This window comes from Pseudopodoces humilis, chromosome 9, assembly GCF_049639895.1.
Source record: "Pseudopodoces humilis isolate 2021_Gansu_Grassland_sample_001 chromosome 9, ASM4963989v1, whole genome shotgun sequence".
Lineage (NCBI taxonomy): Eukaryota > Metazoa > Chordata > Aves > Passeriformes > Paridae > Pseudopodoces > Pseudopodoces humilis.
The window spans coordinates 1,103,542-1,123,291 of NC_142208.1; the positions used below are offsets into that span (position 1 = coordinate 1,103,542).

The window sequence follows — 19,750 nt, forward strand, 5'->3', positions numbered from 1 at the left end:
AAACAACACAGCAAAATTAGCCTTGTCTGCTACACCAGGTTCCTGTCAAAAACAAGAGAAGGAAAGACATGAAAGACAAGAAATAAAGGGATGAAGTAAAAGAAGACAGGGAAGGAGAGGGGTCACAGTAGGAAGGCAATCCTCACACAGCAAGAAGTGTCCAAAATTAGGTGAAGACAACACCAGAACTGGCATTATCAGATCCCTTCTAGGCTCTGTTTGGTCTAATCATGCCTTGCAATCAGGACAGTGAAATCCTATAGTGTGAAAATGGATCCCACAGTCTCTGGTGATGCTGGGAGCAGTAGCCCTGACAGTAAATCTCACACTTTTCAATCAAGCTGGTTGTTTGGCATCAGTGTCAAATCAAGCTTCCTCCTGCTTCACTTGCCCAAAAAAAGTCATGAATGGGGGAGCACATACTCAGTAATCAAACCCAGCTTCTGGGTTGTTTTAATCATTGTTTTCTGATCTTGTGCTTCTGTCAATTACCAGACATAATCTCCAATACATTGAACTGTATAGATAGGAGTCCTCATTAGTTTTATCTCAATTTCTAAATTAGTTTTTAAAACCAGTCTGATATAAGTGCTTGCATCAAACTTTTGCTTTTTGGGCAGCTGCCAGTCTCTGTGTGTTGGTATTTGCTGTGTGCTCTACAATCATTGAGATGTGAGGGTGCTGAGCACGGGAGGAAGGCTGCTGTGAGCCAAACTCTGCGCCCAGACATGGTGGTAGCTGCCAGGAGATCCTCCTCAGCCACGTGAGCCTTTCCAGGGAGAGCTCATGTGTGTTCTATTTGAACCATGAAGAGAAACTACCCACTTGAAAATCTGAATCCTAGCAGCTTGTAAAATGTTGGTTAGATATCCCAACATTAAAAAAACCCCACATGTAATTTCCCTTAGAAAAGGAAGAATGTAGGAGAAGCTAATGAGATATTAACTGTACAGGAACAGCAAAATGCCTGTGAATGCTTTTTTGCTAACTCTTTAGTGTCAGAGGCGTTTTTGAAAGGCTGATATTTGTAAGATAATGTTGTACAATGGCTAATAACAGACAAGAAAAAAATATCATTATTTAAAATAAGGACATGGTGTTCTCCATGTTTTATTAGGCAGGGAATCTGCCTTAAAGAACCCAACACTTTTACAATTGAGTAGAAGCTTTTTACAAGAAAAGGGATTTTACAAATCAGCTTTTACAATTGCCACCCGTACCATCAATTACTTCATATTCTGGGGATTATCTATTTTTATAACATTTTTCAGCTGTACTTTGCCTACTGCAACAAAGCAAACTACTGGTATATTTTGAATAATAATATAACTGAATAATTTTGAAAAGCAAATAGATAGAACACTGGGGGTACAAGAGGTTGTGGTTCTGTGTGGATGACTAGAAGATTGCTTTCATTACTGTAGTTAAAACTTTCTGGAAAAGTCTGACTCCTCTCCTACTGATGATAGTGACTGAACAAGCTCTGATTTTATTGGAAACAGCATCAGGGCCCCATAAATCACTAGTACATTTTATCTAAATAATAAATAAGACTGAAAAAATTCTCTGCCAACACTTGGGCAATCCTCAGATGAGGTGAGGATTGAAGCTGTGACAAAGTCTGGTTTGGGCTGGGTGCAAGGAATGTTTTAACATTATTATTTGTACTTTCTATAGAAAAGAGGTACCATTTCTATCATCCTTCTAATATGTCTCTGCTTCTAAAATTAGAATCCAAATTAGGATTACACAATACCTGGCAGACTCATGGTAAGAGATGTGCTGCATAGTGATATGAATAGAAAATACCCAACTCATCTTACACAAGGTTTGTAAATCACTTGAAATAGCTTTTCCAGGAACATCCAGAAATTTGCCATTAACACTTTTCTTACCAAAGGCATAAGGGCCTGAAGATAATTCACTGAAGTCTATAAAAGAGAAACAGGGCTTGCCACTGCTGTTCAAATTACCCAGCTTTTAACTGTAGCTATTAAAGCAGCAACAGCCACTGATGCTTCAAGAAAAGACATCACTGCTCTTGCCCGAAGCTGCAGAGGTCAGGAGTAATTCACTGCCCTTGGAACAGTCTAACAAAAAGCAAAGTGGCCACTTTGAGAGTCAACATTCACACCTGGCCAGCAGAATGGTCAGAGTGTAAGCCTCTCTTCTGCAGGTACTCCTTCAGCCCATTGGAACAAGCCTGGCTGATGCACTGCTACACACTACCTGTTAGAAAGAAATCTGATCAGCCTTGGGAAGATCAGGATCAGCTCTTGCTGGGATGCAAACCAGGAGTGGGCAGCAAAAATTTTCTCCACAGGGCTCTGGATGATACTTCTTCTCTGCTTTTAATGTTGCACTTCTCACACCTGGATTTCTCAGCTCCTCTGAGCCGAGCTCCTTTGGGATACTCCTCCATGGGAGCTCCGTTTATCTCAGTTCTCTGGGCCTGAAGAAAACTCCAAAGCTCGTTAGGATCTTGTTTCTCCTGTTTATTAGGATGTTATCACAGAACTTGGCAGGTCTCTCCAGACTCTGCACAAGTTCAATTCACCATAACCTGCCTCACTTTGGCTCTGAAGGCACAAAATGGCCCCGAAGCAGGCGGCTGTTTCATCTTTATATCCATTTTTACCCAATTAACAATAGACAGGTGTATTGCTTTTATAAATTAACAAATAAGTTTTCTATATCTACTTACACAATTAAAACTGTCACTGACCTTCAACCAGTCACTCTTTGTGCTTCTAAAAACTGCAGAATCCTGGAGAAGAAGGAAGAAGGAGAGCTAAGAACTTACACCCTTTTTCCTCCATCTTTACTCCATGTATTAAACCCTCTAAAATCTCTATTTTTCACTTCAGTGACATCCTAAACATTCTACTACTTTCTACTTAATTTTTTATCAATCCTGGTTTACCCAGGGATATTTGGAAGCCTTTCTGTCAGTGACAGGCAAGATTAATGTCTTTTTGGAGAACAGGACAGACAGAGAAATGTCTCTCCATTTCTGGGTTCCTACACTGGAGAGATCTGCAAAATCACTGGAACTTGACTGCAAAGGGCCTTAAGGAAGCTTTCAAAGAAATGGAATGTCTCATTTCATAGTTCAGCACATGCCATTAGTAGAACAGTATTCATTTCATCCTAATATCTAGAAAATCAAGAATTTTCCATTCCTGATAAATCCGTGGGTTGACAAATAAAGTCGGATAATCCTACTGAGGAATAACAGCCAACCAGCCATGTACAAAGTTCCATTTTAAACTCACTTCTTGTGAGTCTTGTTTGAGCTTGTGAAGGTAGTTTGGGCTTTGACAGCCAAGATCTGGAGAGAAATTGTGCTCATGTAATTTATTCCAGGACACCATGTCTCATTCTTCTGCCAGCCAGCAAAGACAAAAACGACATAAAGCTGGAGGTCATCATATTTTGAAGTGATTTTTTTAGTGCTCAGCAGGCAAAAGCCCGATTTCAATTTTTTCTACAAATGTAGACAGAGGAGCCACTGTATTTTCATGGGCTTTAGACTTTTAGTTACCAACTAGTGAACCTGAAATTCTCTGGTGCTGCTCTATCAAAATGCCAGCTCTGAAAGACCTGGCACATTCACAGTGTATGCTCCAATTTTTTGTGTTCCTGAAATTTTTGGCCTTGTACACCATCTGCTATTTCAACGGTCTGTCTGCCACAGTAAAGCCTCATAACTTTTTGTGGTTTCTCAATGCTGTACTTTCTGCATAACCCTGAGCTTATCTGTCACTCAGATTATTCAATTTTGCAATTCTAGAATCTTAAACTCTGTCTTAAAAGTGGAAACGTTTTGCATTTTTTTTCATCAGCTTGAATAATGTTGCTTATCATGCACAAACAGCACACAAACAGCAAGACTCCATGGTAATAATTGCATCTCAGCAGAATTCCTTGTAGGTTTACAATTAGTACATCAGGCTTTGTTTTCAGGCTGCAGATTTTGTAGCCTAAACATCTACAGACGCTGTCCAAACCACAGCAGCACAGGGTACAGTATCAACAGGCAGCTCCTGCCAGCACTGTATGGCTCACATCTACTGTTACAGATACTATAAAGAATATCTTAGATCTCTGTTCCAGGTATAAAGTTACATCAGACATCACCCAACCCAGAAAATGCCTCACCTGTGCCCAAAAGAAGGGCTGACTTCACTGCACAAGCTTCCCATATCTTCACCACAAGCTCGTGCTCATGGGGTGTTCTGTCAGTGGTATTTGTGCTGGTTTTTGCTGGGGTAGAGTTACGTTTTTCCCCATGGTAGCTGTTGCTCTGGCTGTGTGCTGGCAGCAGTGCTGGTGACACAGGGATGTCTTGTTCCTCTGGCCCTGGCCCCAGCCCAGCAGCGAGGGGCTGGGAGGGGACACAGCCAGGACACTGAGCCCAAGTGACCCAAGGGATGTCCCAGAGCCTGTGGGGCCGTGCCCAGCACACAGAGCCGGGGCAGGAGAGGGACATTCCAGGGACACTCAGAGTCATGGAGTTTTGTCTTCCCATGTCACCATTACGTGGGATGGGCCCTGCTCTCCTGGGGATGGATGAACACCTGCCCAACCATGGGAAGTAGGGAATGAAATAGGAATAGGCAGATCCATCAGGCCAATGCATGGCTCTGAGGTTGGTCTCAGTGGAAAAATGTGGGGGTTGTTGACCATGGGAAGATGTACTCAACAGCTGCTCTGCTCTGACACCTGACTCGGTGCACCAGTCTCAGGGTGGAAAAGGAGCTCTAGCACAGGGGCTAGCAGGCTCATTGACAGAGCTTTAAACCAGCTTGGAAGAGGGAAAGGGACATAACCAGGCTCACCAGTGCCAAGGGATGGGATGCTGTGCCAAAACTCGAAATGATCGCTTACAGATCCCTCAATCTGCCTCACAAGGTGCTGGCTACAAAGTACCACACCTCAAACGTTTCTAATGCACACAGTAGCAGGGACAAACAAGAGCAGCTCCTGGCTTTGGCCCAGTCCTGGAGTCTGACATCATTGTATGAGTGAAACCTGGAGTGATGAGTCCTGTGCCTGGAATTCCCTGCTGGATGCTCACAGGCTCTTCAGGTGGGAGAGGCAGGGCAGAAGAGGCAGAGAGGAGGCGCTGCATGGAATAGAAGGGCTCGGATGTATGGAGCTCACAGATGGGAAGGACACAGTTGAGAGCCTCTGGATAAAATCGAGGAGCAAACCGAGTAACAGGGATGTCATCGTGGGAGCCTTCTACCAACCTCCTATGCAGGACAATGACACTGACAAATTTTCCTTTGAGCATCTATGGGATGCTTCCAAGTCAACTCTCTGTGTCCTCATGGGGGATTTCTACTCTCTGCCAGAAATTAACTGGTACAACCCACGCCGGAAAATTCCTAAAAATCCCAGATGACAACTCTATGGAACAGGTCCTGAGGAAGCCGACTCAGGAAGATGCCCTCTTTGACCTGCTGCTTGTCAACAGGGAGGATCTTGTGAGCAAAGTGGGGATTGGGGCTGTCTTGGCCACAGTAACCATGAAGTGATCGAGTTTAAAATCTGTGTTGACAGGAGGAAAAGTGCCAGCAGAATTTCAACCCTAGGCATGAGGAGAGCAGACTTCAGGCAGTTCAGGGAATTAGTCAGCAAGGTCCCCTGGGAATATATTTTTGCAGGTGCTGGGGTCCATCAGTGCTGGTCATGGTTTTTAAAGATCACTTCCCAAGTGCACAATGACTCCCAAATGTTGGAAGTCAGGCTGGTGAGGCAGAACAGGAATCATCTCCTGGAAATAAGGCAAAACAGGAAGGTGCATGCCCAGTGGAAGCAAGGCCAGGAGACACGGGAAGAATACAGATATGTTGCTTGCCACTGTAGGGGTAAAATTCACAAGGCCAAAGCTCAACTAGAGTTGAAGCTGACAGAACTGTAGGAGACAATGAAAAGGGGTTTTTTCAAATAGAATAATGGCAAGAGGCAGTGTAGAAATAACACCAGCCCGTTCCAGGATGAGGATGGTCACCTCACAAACAGGGACATGGACAAGGCAGAGCTGTTTAACACATTCTTTGCAACACGGGTGACGGACCAAGGGGGTCTCAATGCCTTGAGCTGGAGGACCATGGCTGAGGGAATGCTCAATTCCCAGCTGACCCTGAAACTGTGCAGGATCTGCTGCTCCAGTTGGATCCCTACAAATCCATGGGGCCTGATGGGATTCATCCAAGAATCCACAAAGAACAGATGATGTCATTGCAAAGCCTCTCTCTGTGATTTCTGAGCAATGCTGGGAATCCCAACTAACTGGAAGCTGGCAAATGTTGTCCCAGTTTTCAAGAAGGGAGAGAAAGAGGACCCTGGAAACGAAAGCTGTCAGTGCCTGGCAGTGCTATGGAGAAGATTATTCTGGGAGGCATTGAAAAACACCTGAAAGAATGCAGTTGTTGGTCACAGCCAGCACAGCTTTGTGAGAGAGAAGTCCTGCTTATCAAACCTTTTATGACAAGGTAGCCCACCAAGCTGGTCAAGGGAAGCCTGTCGATGCCATCTTTCTGCATTTCAGTAAATCTGAAATTTTGATGCTGTCTCTCCCAGGATCCTTCTGGACAAAATGTCCATCCCACAAACACGTTATGGGATGGGAGAACAACCGGCTCACGGGTCAGGTGCATGGGGTGACGGTCAATGGGGTCACTGACAGACATCAGACTGGTGACCTGTCACAAGTGGGGCTCCATCCTCAGCCCTGTGTTCTTCAATATCTTCATAAATGACTTGGATGCAGGACTGGAAGGGATACCGAGCAAATTTACAGATGATACAAAGCTGGGAGGAGCTGCTGACTCTGCTGGAGGCAGGGAGGCCTTGCAGAGAGACCTCGACAGATTGGAGGACTGGGTAATCATCAAACATATGAAGTTCAGCAGGAGAAAGTGCTGGATTCTGAAGCTGGCACAGGGCAACCATCTCTCCTCTGTGGTGACCAGTGACAGGACCTGGACAAACAGCCTGAAGCTGTGCCAGGGGAAGTTTAGGATGAGTTTTAGAAAAAGGCTTTTGAAGCAGAAGGTGGCTGGGGACTGGAACAGGATCCCCAGGGGAGTGGCCAGAGCCCCAAGCCTGACAGACCTCAAGAAGCGTTTAGACAATGCTCTCAGGCACTCTTGGGGAAGGTTCTGTACAGGACCAGGAGTTGGACTTGATGATCGTTAAGGATCCTTTCCAACTCAGCTTACTCTATGATTCTATGGGAAACCCTTGCTTTTATCTGCTTGTGTGCACAACTTTTGTTTTATTTATTAAACTGCCTTTATCTGAGTCTGTAAGTTTCCTCACTTTCTCTCTTCTGATTCTCTCCCCCATCCCGCCAGGGGTTGGGAGTGAGCAGCTGAGTGGGGCTTTGTTACCAGCTGGGGTTAAACCACGACAATAGTTTACAAAAAGAGAGAGAAATAATAGAAAAGTATCTACAATGCTTCAGGAAATTTTACATGCAAGAATTGCCTTCCTCTCTGATTTTCGTACTGTTATGACTCATAAAATAACTTTCTGAAGAGCTCCATTCCACAGATGAACACCTTTTCTAGCACAGGTGCTCGCTTGATAATGTTCTGAGAGATTTGGGAGAAGGTCAAGAAGCCAGCTCTTACATCATTAGCTATGAAAAGGCTTATATATCAATTCCCCATCATAAATGCATAATATTTTAGTAATCTTTTAAACTCAGAATTGTGACAAGCATTTTTAATAAAATATCAACAATCCAGCAGGGTGACAAACTGTCTAAAATGACAGACCACTTTTTGTGTAGGAAGAGTAGAAATGAAAATTTCATCTCTGTCTTTACCAAGTGATGTGGCAGGTTTTAGCCAGTCAAGGTTTAAAGCAATGAAATTCTATATAGTAACAAGGTTTCTCTGTGTACTGGTTCGAGTGTGTCAAAGTTATTCCACCTGTGTTTCTCTCTCAGTTTTATTTACTGATTAGCTTTGATTGCCTCTTTTAATTGCTTTTCCTCCAACAGTTCATTTCTGTGCATTCCGTAACAAATTTAGACGTTCTAGCTTTTTGAGCATCTGTATTTTCGGGTCATCCTGAAGGATTTCCGCACTCTTTCACTCTGTTTATTAAACAGAACACTCTGATGAAGTCAGGAATATTTTATTATTTAAATCACACATTTGCAGAGTTTGCCTTTGGAGCCGCAAAACTTTTATGTTGTTACCAGCTGATGGTTTTCCCTGCGACTGTAACCTTGGAGTTCTGATGGAAACTTAACGAAAGAGCGATCACTAGTAATTTGAAAAGGCTGAAGCCTAAAGCAGCTGCCAAGAGCGATACAATGCCACCACAGAGCCTCTTGGATGAATCAGCAAAACCCACATATGCATCTATAGGGGCTGTTGCACGAGCCAGGAGCAGGCATTTGTGCCCATAGGTGCTGTGGGAGCAGCGGATTCCCTGTCCAATGAGGTGGAATGCTCCGCGGGCACATGGTTTACGCTGCTCAAAATAACTTGGGACCTGCAAACTGACAAATGCTATTGCTCCGGTGGTGACAGGTTGTCCAGCTCCTTCCAGCCATCCTCACAATAACCAAGGTTAACTTCCTTCACTCTTTATGGACTCCTCCTAGCTGTTTCTGTTCCTGAGGACTCGGAGGATCCCCTCGCTTCCTTAACTTTAATCTCACACTTCTGGATAACTGTCAGCGCTACTCACTGCCAGGGCTGGGCAGCAGCAGCAGCTGGAGGAATTAAAAAAAGGTAATCCCTCAATTTCAGATTGGTCTACATTTTGATTTTGCAGAGTGTAGCAGAAGGGTTTGATAAGATATATATTTGAATGCTAATTTTAGCTGCTAAGGCGTATACAGGGAACAGATACCTTTTAAACTGACTTAGATTGTGCTGAGGTACGTGCATTGCAGTGAAAGAGAAACGGTGTTCTGCGGAATTATAAAGGACCTGAATAGCATTGGTGGGGTTCTCAAAATCCCTCGGAGCCACTCTGACTCCTCTAAAGAGTCAACAAGATTCTAATGACCTGAAAAGTTCCTTGCTGGGATTCTTCCCTCTTCCTGCTCATCTTCCCTTCATGAAATAATGGAGGAGTGGAATATTTACATTCATGTATTCAGCCTTAAACCAAGATGCCGTAATTTGGAATTCCTTCTTAAGCAAAATCAAACCTAATTTAATGTGACGACCCCCCCCATAGTTAAATGCTTTCTATTTATTTAATTATTTATTCTGTCATGTAAAATGACCCCTGTGGCTATATTTAGTGCAGGGAGATCTGCTCTCTGGATTAATGTACACAACAGCTGCAGAAACAGTCTTGCTAGAAGGGCATAGCTCTCACCCTTGAGCTCTCACTATCTCCTCTGCTCTCTTTCTCTCTCTCAGAAAAGTATTTGACTGTCAGTAGCAAATGTTTGGCCCAATATATTGCAACATTAAGCAGTAATCAGAAGCTCATGTTAAGTTTTACCAAATAATATATCAACAATTGACAGAGAACAGAAAGGCTCCTGAGCATATGTTACTAGAACATTACACAGATCGTGCTAAAGACACTGATTTCTTTATCAGCAGTTTTGTTTCGGTCATTTGGTTTACATTTGTGAAGATGCTCTAGAGTTTAAGAGTGAAAACAAAACCAGCAAGTTTTAATGGAACAATTTCATAAACCTCAACTCTGCTCTTCTCCCTCTCCTACACCACCTGAAGGTTCCTAAGGTCAGGATATTTCTTTGGTTTTGTCTGTCTTTAATTTGTTTGTTTTTTAACTTTCAGAAACAGCTAACAAAAATAAACAGCAATAGTAAGTGTGGTCATTCCTGTAGCTGAGCAAAGTAATATTTATATATAAAGAACATTTATAATCAGTTCAGGAGTTAGGTCTTGTACAAGGCAGAGTACCAAGCACAAAGGGGAACTGTGTGCTCTGTGCTGGTTTTTATTCCTGTGCATTCTTTAGGTCTTGCTGTGGTACTGAAGGAATCCTTTTTTATCAACAGCTGATAACAATTAGTAGTCTAGGCATGTTTGCACATAGATACTACATTAAGATATTTTTTTTTAAATGTACACAATACCATAAAGGCAATTGGGCAATGCAACCTCAATTGTAATCTAAACCATGGGGTGGGGGGAAAGAAAAAAAAGAAACCATTTTACTTTTCTGTTTAAAACTTAACTGGGTTAGTGCTTGCTTTCATAAAGAGGAATATTGGACAGGACTGGGAAAATTATTCCTGTAGAATAGAAATCTCATCTAAACATTGCAGTTTGAAAATATGATTAAAATACAAAGGCTTTTATGTTACAGTGTTGTTAGAGAGACTGTTGAAAATACATCAGAAAGACAGAACAGTGGACAAAAAGAAAGGCACAACTGAAAAAGCTGAGGAGAAAAATTCAATCCAGACTTCTTCTGTGTCGAATTTAACGCTTAAATTCCCTTTTCCACCGGGAACCCCTATTTGTAAGAAAGCTGTAGCAGTCCTCAAGCACATGATGTGTGGGTTTCTGCACTGCTCCCACATCCTGCCAGCAGGACTCACAGAAATGACTGAAATCATTTGGCTCACAACCCATGAAAATGGCTTTGCAGTTTTAACCATGAGAAAAGGTGTGCAGGGTGCTGTGTCTGTGTTTGAACCAGGATAAATGAATATTGGTGCCTGTTAGTTATATTTTCATTGAGGAACTCCCTATGTACATTCAGCACCAAATTGTGCATCTCTGCTGCAACTGTTTTGGCCTTTCATATAAACTTTTTCTCCTATGGGCAATCCTTGAAGGAAAGAGGGTTGTATACATTACTTAAATCAATAAAAACTTGTTCTACACTGTGAGCACTTGAAGTACACTCAGAACTTGTCCTGATATCTGAGGCCTGGCTGCAGGTCAGCGGGAGAGGAGGATGCAGAAGCATCCCAGGCAGGCCTCAAAAGAGCCATCACCTGTCTTCCTTTCTCAATTTCTAATTTAAAAATCAGCTGAAAATGTATTTGTTTCATTGAGATGTTGTTTCTTCAAGATAATGTTTGCCTTGCAGTTCATGGAGATTCACTGAGGAGGAAAAGGGAACTTGAGACATGGGATAAAGGGTCTCAGCTCTCATTTTGAGAATTACTGAGGGACAGTATTAATTAATGAAATAAGGAAGACTTTTTGTGATCAGAGTGAAAAATAAAAGGCCTTTTCATTATATGAGAGTATAAAAGAAAGGTTGAAAAAGTTAAGAGAGCACTTAATGTGCTTTTCCCTTGAAACAGAGTTGGGTATTTCCTCCTGCTCAGGGTGCCCAATACTGTAACAGTGAGGTCATGGGCCAGGGCACAACTCCAAGTGCACACAGGGCTCTTGCAGAGTCTGCCACAGAGTAACTTGGGGAGAGGATTTATCCCATCCCATTTCTGAGGGATTTTGTTTCCATGAGTTGTTACACTCCTGAGTCTGGAGATTCTCCATTTTCCATATTTAATTACATTACTTGGAACTGGGAGTTTAGTTATCTGACTCATTGCAGGGAATGGAAATCAAAGCCACTCAAGTATCTGAAACAGAAAAGTAAACCACCCTCCTGCACACAGTTTTCTAAACACTGTTTTAAAAGTCTCTCAAACACACGCCCCCAAGCACAAAGAGGTGCTAACCCAAGTCCTCTACCCCAGCCTAGCCCTTCCTGTGTCTGGAGGCTCAGCACTGTCTTGCAGCAGCCACAGCTTGTCAACATTGTCACCAGAATCGGTGACAATGACATCTGCTAAGTGAGAGTTCCTGCAGGCACACCAGAATGCCACTGTCATCATCCACGGTCTGCAAGGCAGATGTGTCAACCCTTGCCTTGTTTTTCATACAGTTGGAACAGCCCCATAAATGTTAAACTCTCCGTGGGTAAATGCAATTTATGTGCAATTAAATTAATCATGAAGCAGATATGGCCTCTAGTATTTGCTAATTTTTCTGGTTTCCACACTGAGGTGCTGGGCATGCAGAGTGTTGCTGTGTAAAGGCCACAAAGGTGCCTCTCTGCAGAGCAGAAGCAGCAGTTTGCTTGGCTGGGGTTGCACACAAAAGCACTCCCAACACAAGTAATGGAGCTTGAAAAGCTGAGACAGGAACAACATGCACTGACTGAAATTTCTCCTTTTAACTTTTGAAAGCCAAAGCAGGTGTTCCAGTGCTTCTGGCATTAAATCTGCTAATTGTATACAACCTGTTTATTCTGTCACAGAAGGAGAATTTGAAAAATTATCTTTAGGGCATCAAGCATGGGAAGCTGTTCTCACCAAGTAGAACAGAGATATATCAGATATATCTGGGATTCCTTTAAGCTTGCTGAGATTTCACTGGTGCTGTTTCTGTAGGAAAAGCTCAGATTCCTTCAGTGGTGACTCAGAAATAAGTATAAGAAAACTCAGACAAGAAGAAAGTCAAGTGTTTGGAGTCACACTCTGCAAGACCCCCGTGGCACATATTTCCTCCCTTCCATGCAAAGATTTTCAGGTCAAGCCACTGCCAAAACAAACTGTGGAAACCAATTCTACCTTTGTGAATATTTAATCCTAAAGATCACTTGGCTAATAAGAGAACATTGCCATAACTATAGGCTCTTGGAAACTCAAAGCTTGTTCAATTAGTTGCCTAATGGAAACTGAATTAGCAGAGTGAAGAAATTCATGGAGTCAGTTTTGTTCGTGCCATGCTCTGGTGCCTTTCAAGACAGCAGGTGCCCAAGGTCAGTGCAGCTGGTGTCCCAGGAAAGCCAAAAATGCCACCCTCACACTGTGGTTTGGGGCTGTAGGTAATGAGCCAGTGAAGAATAGAGACCCAGAGGCTGCTGCTGGCCCCATTTCCCCCCCAAAGAACAGCAATTAAAGACATTACCTGTAACCAGCAATGCAAGTCCTGCCCTTGATACAGCTTCATCACAATGCTTTTCCAGTCAGCAAAATGATTGGTGCTTTCACTGCCACCACAGATTGCTGTCTACTGTGTTTTGACTGGTTTGTTCTTCTTACTGCCTGCTCAACACAGTTATCTGCACTTATCCGCTCAGCAGAGACATCTGCAATTACAATTAGCACAGTTCTTTGGGGGGGAAAAAAAACCCCAACACAACAAACTGGGCATTTCTCAAGGCAAAAGCAAGGCAGAATTAATAACTGTAATGGGATTGCTTGGTAGCCTCACAGCAACCCACACTGAAACTTAACATTTTCCATTAAATTAAAAATATCAAATAATTCAAAATATTTTAAGACTTCGGTAGACAATCACTGCCTCAAAGTGCTACATTTGACTAGAACCCAACTACTTCATTCCTAAAAATAGAATAAAAAGTCATCTTCTACAAGATGAAAATAAAGAAGAGTTAGATTTAAAATTCTGACCCTGGATGAGCTCTAAAGAAAAGTGATGGCCCTCTAAGTATTGAGAATTTGGCATCAGATTTGTTCTCATTAATATCTTGCTTTCCAATTCTAGAAGAACTCTGCTCCCTTCTACCTCTTCTGCTCCAGTGGGCAGAAGGAAGGAGGTTGTTCCAGGTTCTTAGCTGGGGAACTGTTTGTTTTCCTCCCTTTGCTATCAGACAATGGTTTCCTCACCAGGATTTTTCAAGCTAGAATTATAAAACTATTTTGCCTAAACAGATCTTTGAGAGTAGCTCCTGATGTTGCAGCAATACTCCTTTAGCAAATTAGCAGAAATTATTTCTTTCATGTTTCAATGCTTTCAATTCATCAAAAGATGAATAGAAGATATCCAAGAACAAAGTCTCAAATAACCAGACTGAACACACAGTTGCTTTACTGTGGTTTCCTGCAGAAAAGCTACACTGTGATTAACAACCTCTGTTGAAACAGACATAGCAACAGAGGAAAATGAAACCCTGAATAGTCTCAATATAATTTTCATATACTCTTTAGACAAAAACATTGCAGGAGTTCTTCAAGTTCATTTGACTTCAGGTTTCGATCACACAATATTCCTTCCCTACTTGGAGCATCCAGTGTTCTCTAAAGATCTGCATCACCTTTTTTCAGCTCTGATGACCTTTCCAGACACTGAGATGAAGATGTGCCATTCTGAAATGCTGCAGAAAGAGTGGCCAAGAAATGCAGCAAGCTCAGTTTTGCCACCTTGTAAAATCCATACTTCTCCAGCCACGTAAAATACAGCCTTCCACTGTGTCCTGTAAAGCTACAAAGAGCTGGATGTTCTAATTCAGCCAGAGCCACATGTGGGGAGGTTCTAGGGCTGCAGTTCATTCATGGGACAGGTCTCTCTTCCAGGCTGTAAACTCCTTATGTTAAATGTACTTAAACTCTTGGGAGCTGAAACTAGCTTTAGCTGTGACCTTTCCAGCACATAATCTGTGATCAGCACATAAACAAGCTGAGAGAGGCCCTGAAACACGTCCAGCTGCACTGAGGTGGCACAGCTGCCCAAGGAGTGAAAGCTGAGCAAGCAAAAGCAGTTTCCACTGAGCAGGAACCTTAAACCTCGTGGAGGCCTCTTTGTACTCTTAAGAGGTTAAATTATAAACTCTGTCCAGTCATGAAACAGCTCATGATATTATCTCATGTGGGCTTCCCAAATCAATGTTCTCTATGTGCCACAGATAATTTAACGCCAAGTGTTCAATTAGTATCACAGACCCTGGCTCAGCTGCAGGGACTGGACAGGGTGCTTAAAAGCCTACAGTTTATATTCAAAATATATTAAATATAGCATTTTATTCCTCATTCTTTGTACAGGTACAAATTTAGAAATATTTTGATTGGGTGCCTCTGTAGTCTTAGTGATTTTCTTTGTCTCATATTACAAAAATAAAATCAACAAATCTAAAATGCCCAAAATTTACATAAGGAAAAGGATTTCAGTATAAACAAATGTGCCTCAAGCAGAGGGATTAGGGTCTCAAAATGCACATCTGATTAAGATAGCTCTATGTTCATTCATTGAAGAAGAATATAAACAGCTTAAGTTGAAACCTTCCTTTTTTCGTAAATAAAGAATGAGGGCTGGCACTCACACTCCAGGGAGAAATACTGCAATATGAGACATGACCACTTCATTTGCTCTTAACCAGCCCTTTTCCAGGGACAATTGTCCCACCAGAAAATCCCAAAGCCTTTCAAAGCAGAGATACCTTTTTAATTTCTCTATCCCTGGTAACTTCAGCTGTTGCACAAGGCTGTGAACGGAGATGGCCAACACCAGGGCATGGATGTTCTCTTGATGCCACGACAGGAGCAGAACCCTCTGCAGTGTGATAAAGCAGTGTGAGGGCAGGAATACCTGAAACTGCAGCAGGATTTGCCACACCATAAATGAAGGAGGAGGGAGATAATGAGCACTGCATAATCTGAGAGACAGATCCAGTAAACAGCCACGCTCTTGTTTCAGTATCTGTGAGGAATCAGCTCTCTGAATGGGGTAAAGAGCAGATATTTGTATTCCTATTTCAGCCCCAGAAGAGGAGGGTGTTAGCAGGGTGTCTGAATCCCTCTGCACCCATCATGGTGGGTCATATTTACATCTTGTGTAAATAAAAGGGAGAACACCACACAGGGAGAAAACCACTTGTTTAAGTACCAAAAGGGATGCTTTAGCTTTGCTGATCAGGTGTGCAGGTCAAGTAAGAGCTTCCTGATGCTCTCATCTCTTTTGGTACAGTTTTTCAGAATCAGGATGACCTAAGAACATGATTCTGAAAGCTCTGTAGTACAAATTATGTTTCCATCAAATAATGACACAGTTCTCTACTTACTTTAAACAGCTTATTAGAAATAATACTGGATTTAGGAAGCTATGGAGCACCATTATAGCTTCCTAGAATGCATTAAAAATTGTCATTATAGAATATTTTAGTTCTTTCTCCTTCCTCCTCACATCCCTCTTACGATTTTGAGGGTTCATTTACTTACTACTTCAGTGCTTTTCAAGCTAAATTTACTTCACTTTAAAGTACTGTTCTTCTCAACAACTTTCAGTTCCTGAAATAGCCAACACTTAATCTATCCCATGAGATTGTTTCTTAGCTAAGAAACACACATCAGCAATGATGAAGACTTGACATTGAAACTCAGTTAATAGCTCTGTAGCTGAAGTTTTGCCTTGCACAGAGTAGGAAATACCACACTTAATTTATGTGAGGCTACTGACAGCAGAAAGTGATGAAAGATGAACTTTACTGGGTAAAAGCAACAGTGTCTGGCAGGATGTGCAGAAACAGGCCTTTAACACAGGGCCACCCTTATGCTTCAAATATTACAAGTACTTGCAAGTATTCAGCACACAGATGCAGTTTGAAAATGTTGTGTTCTGCTTTTCAGAAGCCTGTCGTTGTGCTCAATCCAAAAAATTGCTATTGATAAGGCGTGGTCCTATTTGTCCTTTCTGTTGGCAGCATGCAAGACGACAGTTTAGAAACCTCAACTTCAATATCTCAGCTTCTGAGAGAGAGTTATTTAGCAGAAACTAAGCATCAAGGGAAGAGTGAAAGAAGCAGATCAGAGCCAGTTTCTCATAATTTCCACTATGGCAATGCTTCTGGTGATTCAGATGAGGTAGCTGCCCAAGATGACCTCCCAGATCTCTCGGCCTTTTTGAGCCAAGAAGAGCTTGATGAAAGTGTAAACCTGGCAAGACAAGCTATTGATCAGAATCCACTGGAAACTAAACAGGATGAGCTTCAGGCACATTCACAGCGCCCCCCAGATCAGCTGAACGACGCGGGGAAACACAAACAAATGGCCCAGTCTACAGCTTTGAAAACATCAGACAATGGCCTGCACTCCAACTTCTGTCAGGAACATGTCAGAAATACAAGGGGGTCCAAAGGGAGCTCTCAAGATCTAAAGAAACACCACCTCCCTTCTGAGTCAGAATCCAAAAAGGAATTCCTGAACAAGGCGGCAGATTTCATTGAGGAGCTCTCGTCGCTTTTCAAAGCTCACAACTCTGAAAGAATACGACCCCGAACATGCAAAAACTACAAGAGCAAAATCGATTCTAAGAACAAGTCTGCTCAAAAAGGTAGCTCCAGCCTGTCTCTCACATCAGAAAACAGAGAAAGGCTTTCCATTCCAACACCTCAAGACTTGGAAAACAAAGCAGAGAAAACTTTTGAACAAACAGATGATCAACAGGCCGCAAACCTGGAATCCATCGCTCAGTTAACAAGCGCAGAGCTGAAAACAGAGTCAGAATCTGCATCTGTATATTCTGACGAGCCCCTTGGACAACCACCACGCTTTACTCAGAAACTGAAGAGCAGGGAGGTTCCTGAAGGATCCAAAGTGCAATTGGACTGCATTGTGGTAGGAATCCCAGCACCTGAAGTCAGGTAAACATAATTCTGCACTTGTCGTTTTGTATTTCTGTAATGGTAGGTGTGTGCAGGTGGGAAATCCTTGGTTGGGAAGAACATTATTTCTTCTATTTCTACTATTATTTCTACTTCAATCTAAACCTACTGCTTGAATTAACGCTTTCGAGCCGTTCCCCTGGTGGAGCTTATGCCATTACAAATGTTGTATTGTGTTCAGCCCTGAAACTCGTGGAGGAGTCTGACTAAAAGAGAAAACAGTGCCAAAAATTCAGGGGGTTTTTAACAGAAAACAAGCAGGAAATATCATCCCCTAAGATATTCACTCTCTGAACACTTCTCTTGCTTATTTCTCTCAGCATTTGCCTCGATAAATCCTTTGGATAATAAAAATATCAGTAGGATCCCTGGAAGAGAGAAATTACTTTTCCAGCTTTCATCATTCATAGTTTATAATGCAAAGACAACAAGTGAAATCATCTTCTTTTACATATCTGGACCTGTACACAAACTCAATCTGGCTTACTTCGTACTCAGAACACTGAATGGCTTGTTCACAGACTGTACTCCAACACACAATGTTCAATTCTGGTATTTCTCCAGAAGGCCACAACACTCCCCTTACACCAGCAGTCGTGTTTGTGCTGTTGACATACATAAAAGTGACAAGGTGTTTGTGTCATCCAAGTTTAGGTGTTTAACAATCACCAGAATTAGAAGCTGACACTACAAAGTCACCGAAGCCTCGCAAGGGCAGAGAGGAGAAGCTGGGAACGAGGGCTCATCCTGGAGGTATCCAGGGATGACCAAAATGCTGGTGTACCCAATTCAGGAGCCACTTGATGCCACAGGAATGGATATAACTTGGGTCTATTTTTGCCCCCCAAAAATGGAAGCTTTTTAATTGAAATTTCTATTTCAACATTTAATTTTGGTAATTTTGATTAATTAAATAAGCTACTTAAGTGAATGCCATTCAGTACAGGAGCTACTACACTTCTGCACAATTCATCAGATTAGGAAATTAGGGACAGGGAGAAAGAAGTCCCCTAGGGAAAGTTAGTCCCAAGCAGTTAAAACTCAAGAGAAAGATCAGGCTCAGCTTTCAGTTTCACAATTTAAACTAAAAAATAAAAGATAAGTAACAAGGGGGGAACTCTAAACTCTCTCTTGTGTTTGTGTGTATATGTCTATTAAGGAGAAAGCTGGGAATGCTGGCTCCTTGAACAGTTTCCTGATCATAATTATTTATTAACAAAACTTTGTCATGTTCATCCAAAATTCTTTCAATGTGCAGAAGTAACACTAAGAGAGGGCGTAAAAATCATCACTTGACTGAGTGATAAATATTCACATGCTTCCAGTGATCGTGGCCTTGTTAGTCACTGCCACAGCACTAGGAAATCAGAAAACAGAATGTACTTTGGGGTTTGTGTACCATTAATCATGGGGACCAGGAGAATGCAGCACTTTTTCCCTAAAAATAGTGCTTATCTTTGATCTGCTGTGCAAAGCTTCCAAAAGAGTGAAGGAGGCATCCTGTTGGCTATAGCTGTGGAACTGTGAGCAGAACTGTGCTCAGACCAAATGTCTTGCTTGGAGGGCAAGAGTTTTTCAAGGTTTATGGTGAGTTAGTTCAGTGTTTGTGGAGCTGGGCAAGGACAGAAGGATTTTAATAGATTTTAATAATTTTAATAGGTAAAGGGAATAAAAAAAATCAGCAGTCCCAGGAAAGAGCTGACAGGCAAGGTAGCAACTGATGAAACCAAGCTTAATGACCTTTGACTTAAAATGGGCTTCTTAAGCACAGAAAGGCATCCCAAGTGACTTGTAATGCATTTATTAGACACAATTACTAAGTGGAAGTGGTACTGTGGGAACCCAGAGCATTGTGAAACAAGAACAGGATTCAGCAAGCTCTGTAATGGAGTTAATCAGTCAACACTAGGAGCAGACTGATGTAATGGGGATTATAAGAGAGAAATTAGAGACAGGATATTTAGAAAGCAGCTGATCACAGGGATAGAAAGGACTGGAAGATATGAGGGGCAGATATCACGTTTGAAAGCAAGATAGTACCAAATCCAATTGATGTAAAAGATGGTTTAAATGACATTCATGATGGATCAGGGTCAAAAAAACATTTTGATTATTTATCAAATCACCAAACCATGGGAATGATAAAGCATTACAGGTGTGCTGCATGAGGGCTCACTGAGGGAAAGAAAACTGGATGGTGGAGCAAGAGAAGAAAGGGGGAACTCATCTGAAGCACCAGGATATGGAAAGCCAAGTCCTCTTGGCTGAATACAGAGAGACCTGCCCGATTGTTTTTTAAGGTAACTCAGCCTTAATTTAACAAACCCACAATTCAGAGAAAGCTCATTTGGCCAACCCATCCAGA

General features: G+C 42.2%; 1 protein-coding gene across 3 annotated transcripts in view; it reads left to right on the top strand.

Annotated features, from left to right (window-relative positions):
- Positions 1-19,750, top strand: part of MYPN (myopalladin) — a 68,845-nt gene that overhangs the window by 7,673 nt on the left and 41,422 nt on the right. Inside the window, exons 2-3 of one of the 3 annotated variants that reach the window (XM_014259249.2) lie at positions 8,633-8,762; positions 16,426-17,364. In XM_014259249.2, the coding sequence (XP_014114724.2) occupies positions 16,427-17,364 (938 nt within the window). In that variant the 5' untranslated portion in view covers positions 8,633-8,762; position 16,426. Of the gene's footprint in view, positions 1-8,632; positions 8,763-16,351; positions 17,365-19,750 lie in introns of all 3 variants that reach the window. The other 2 variants (XM_005530498.3, XM_088059514.1) reach the window with 2 other exon arrangements.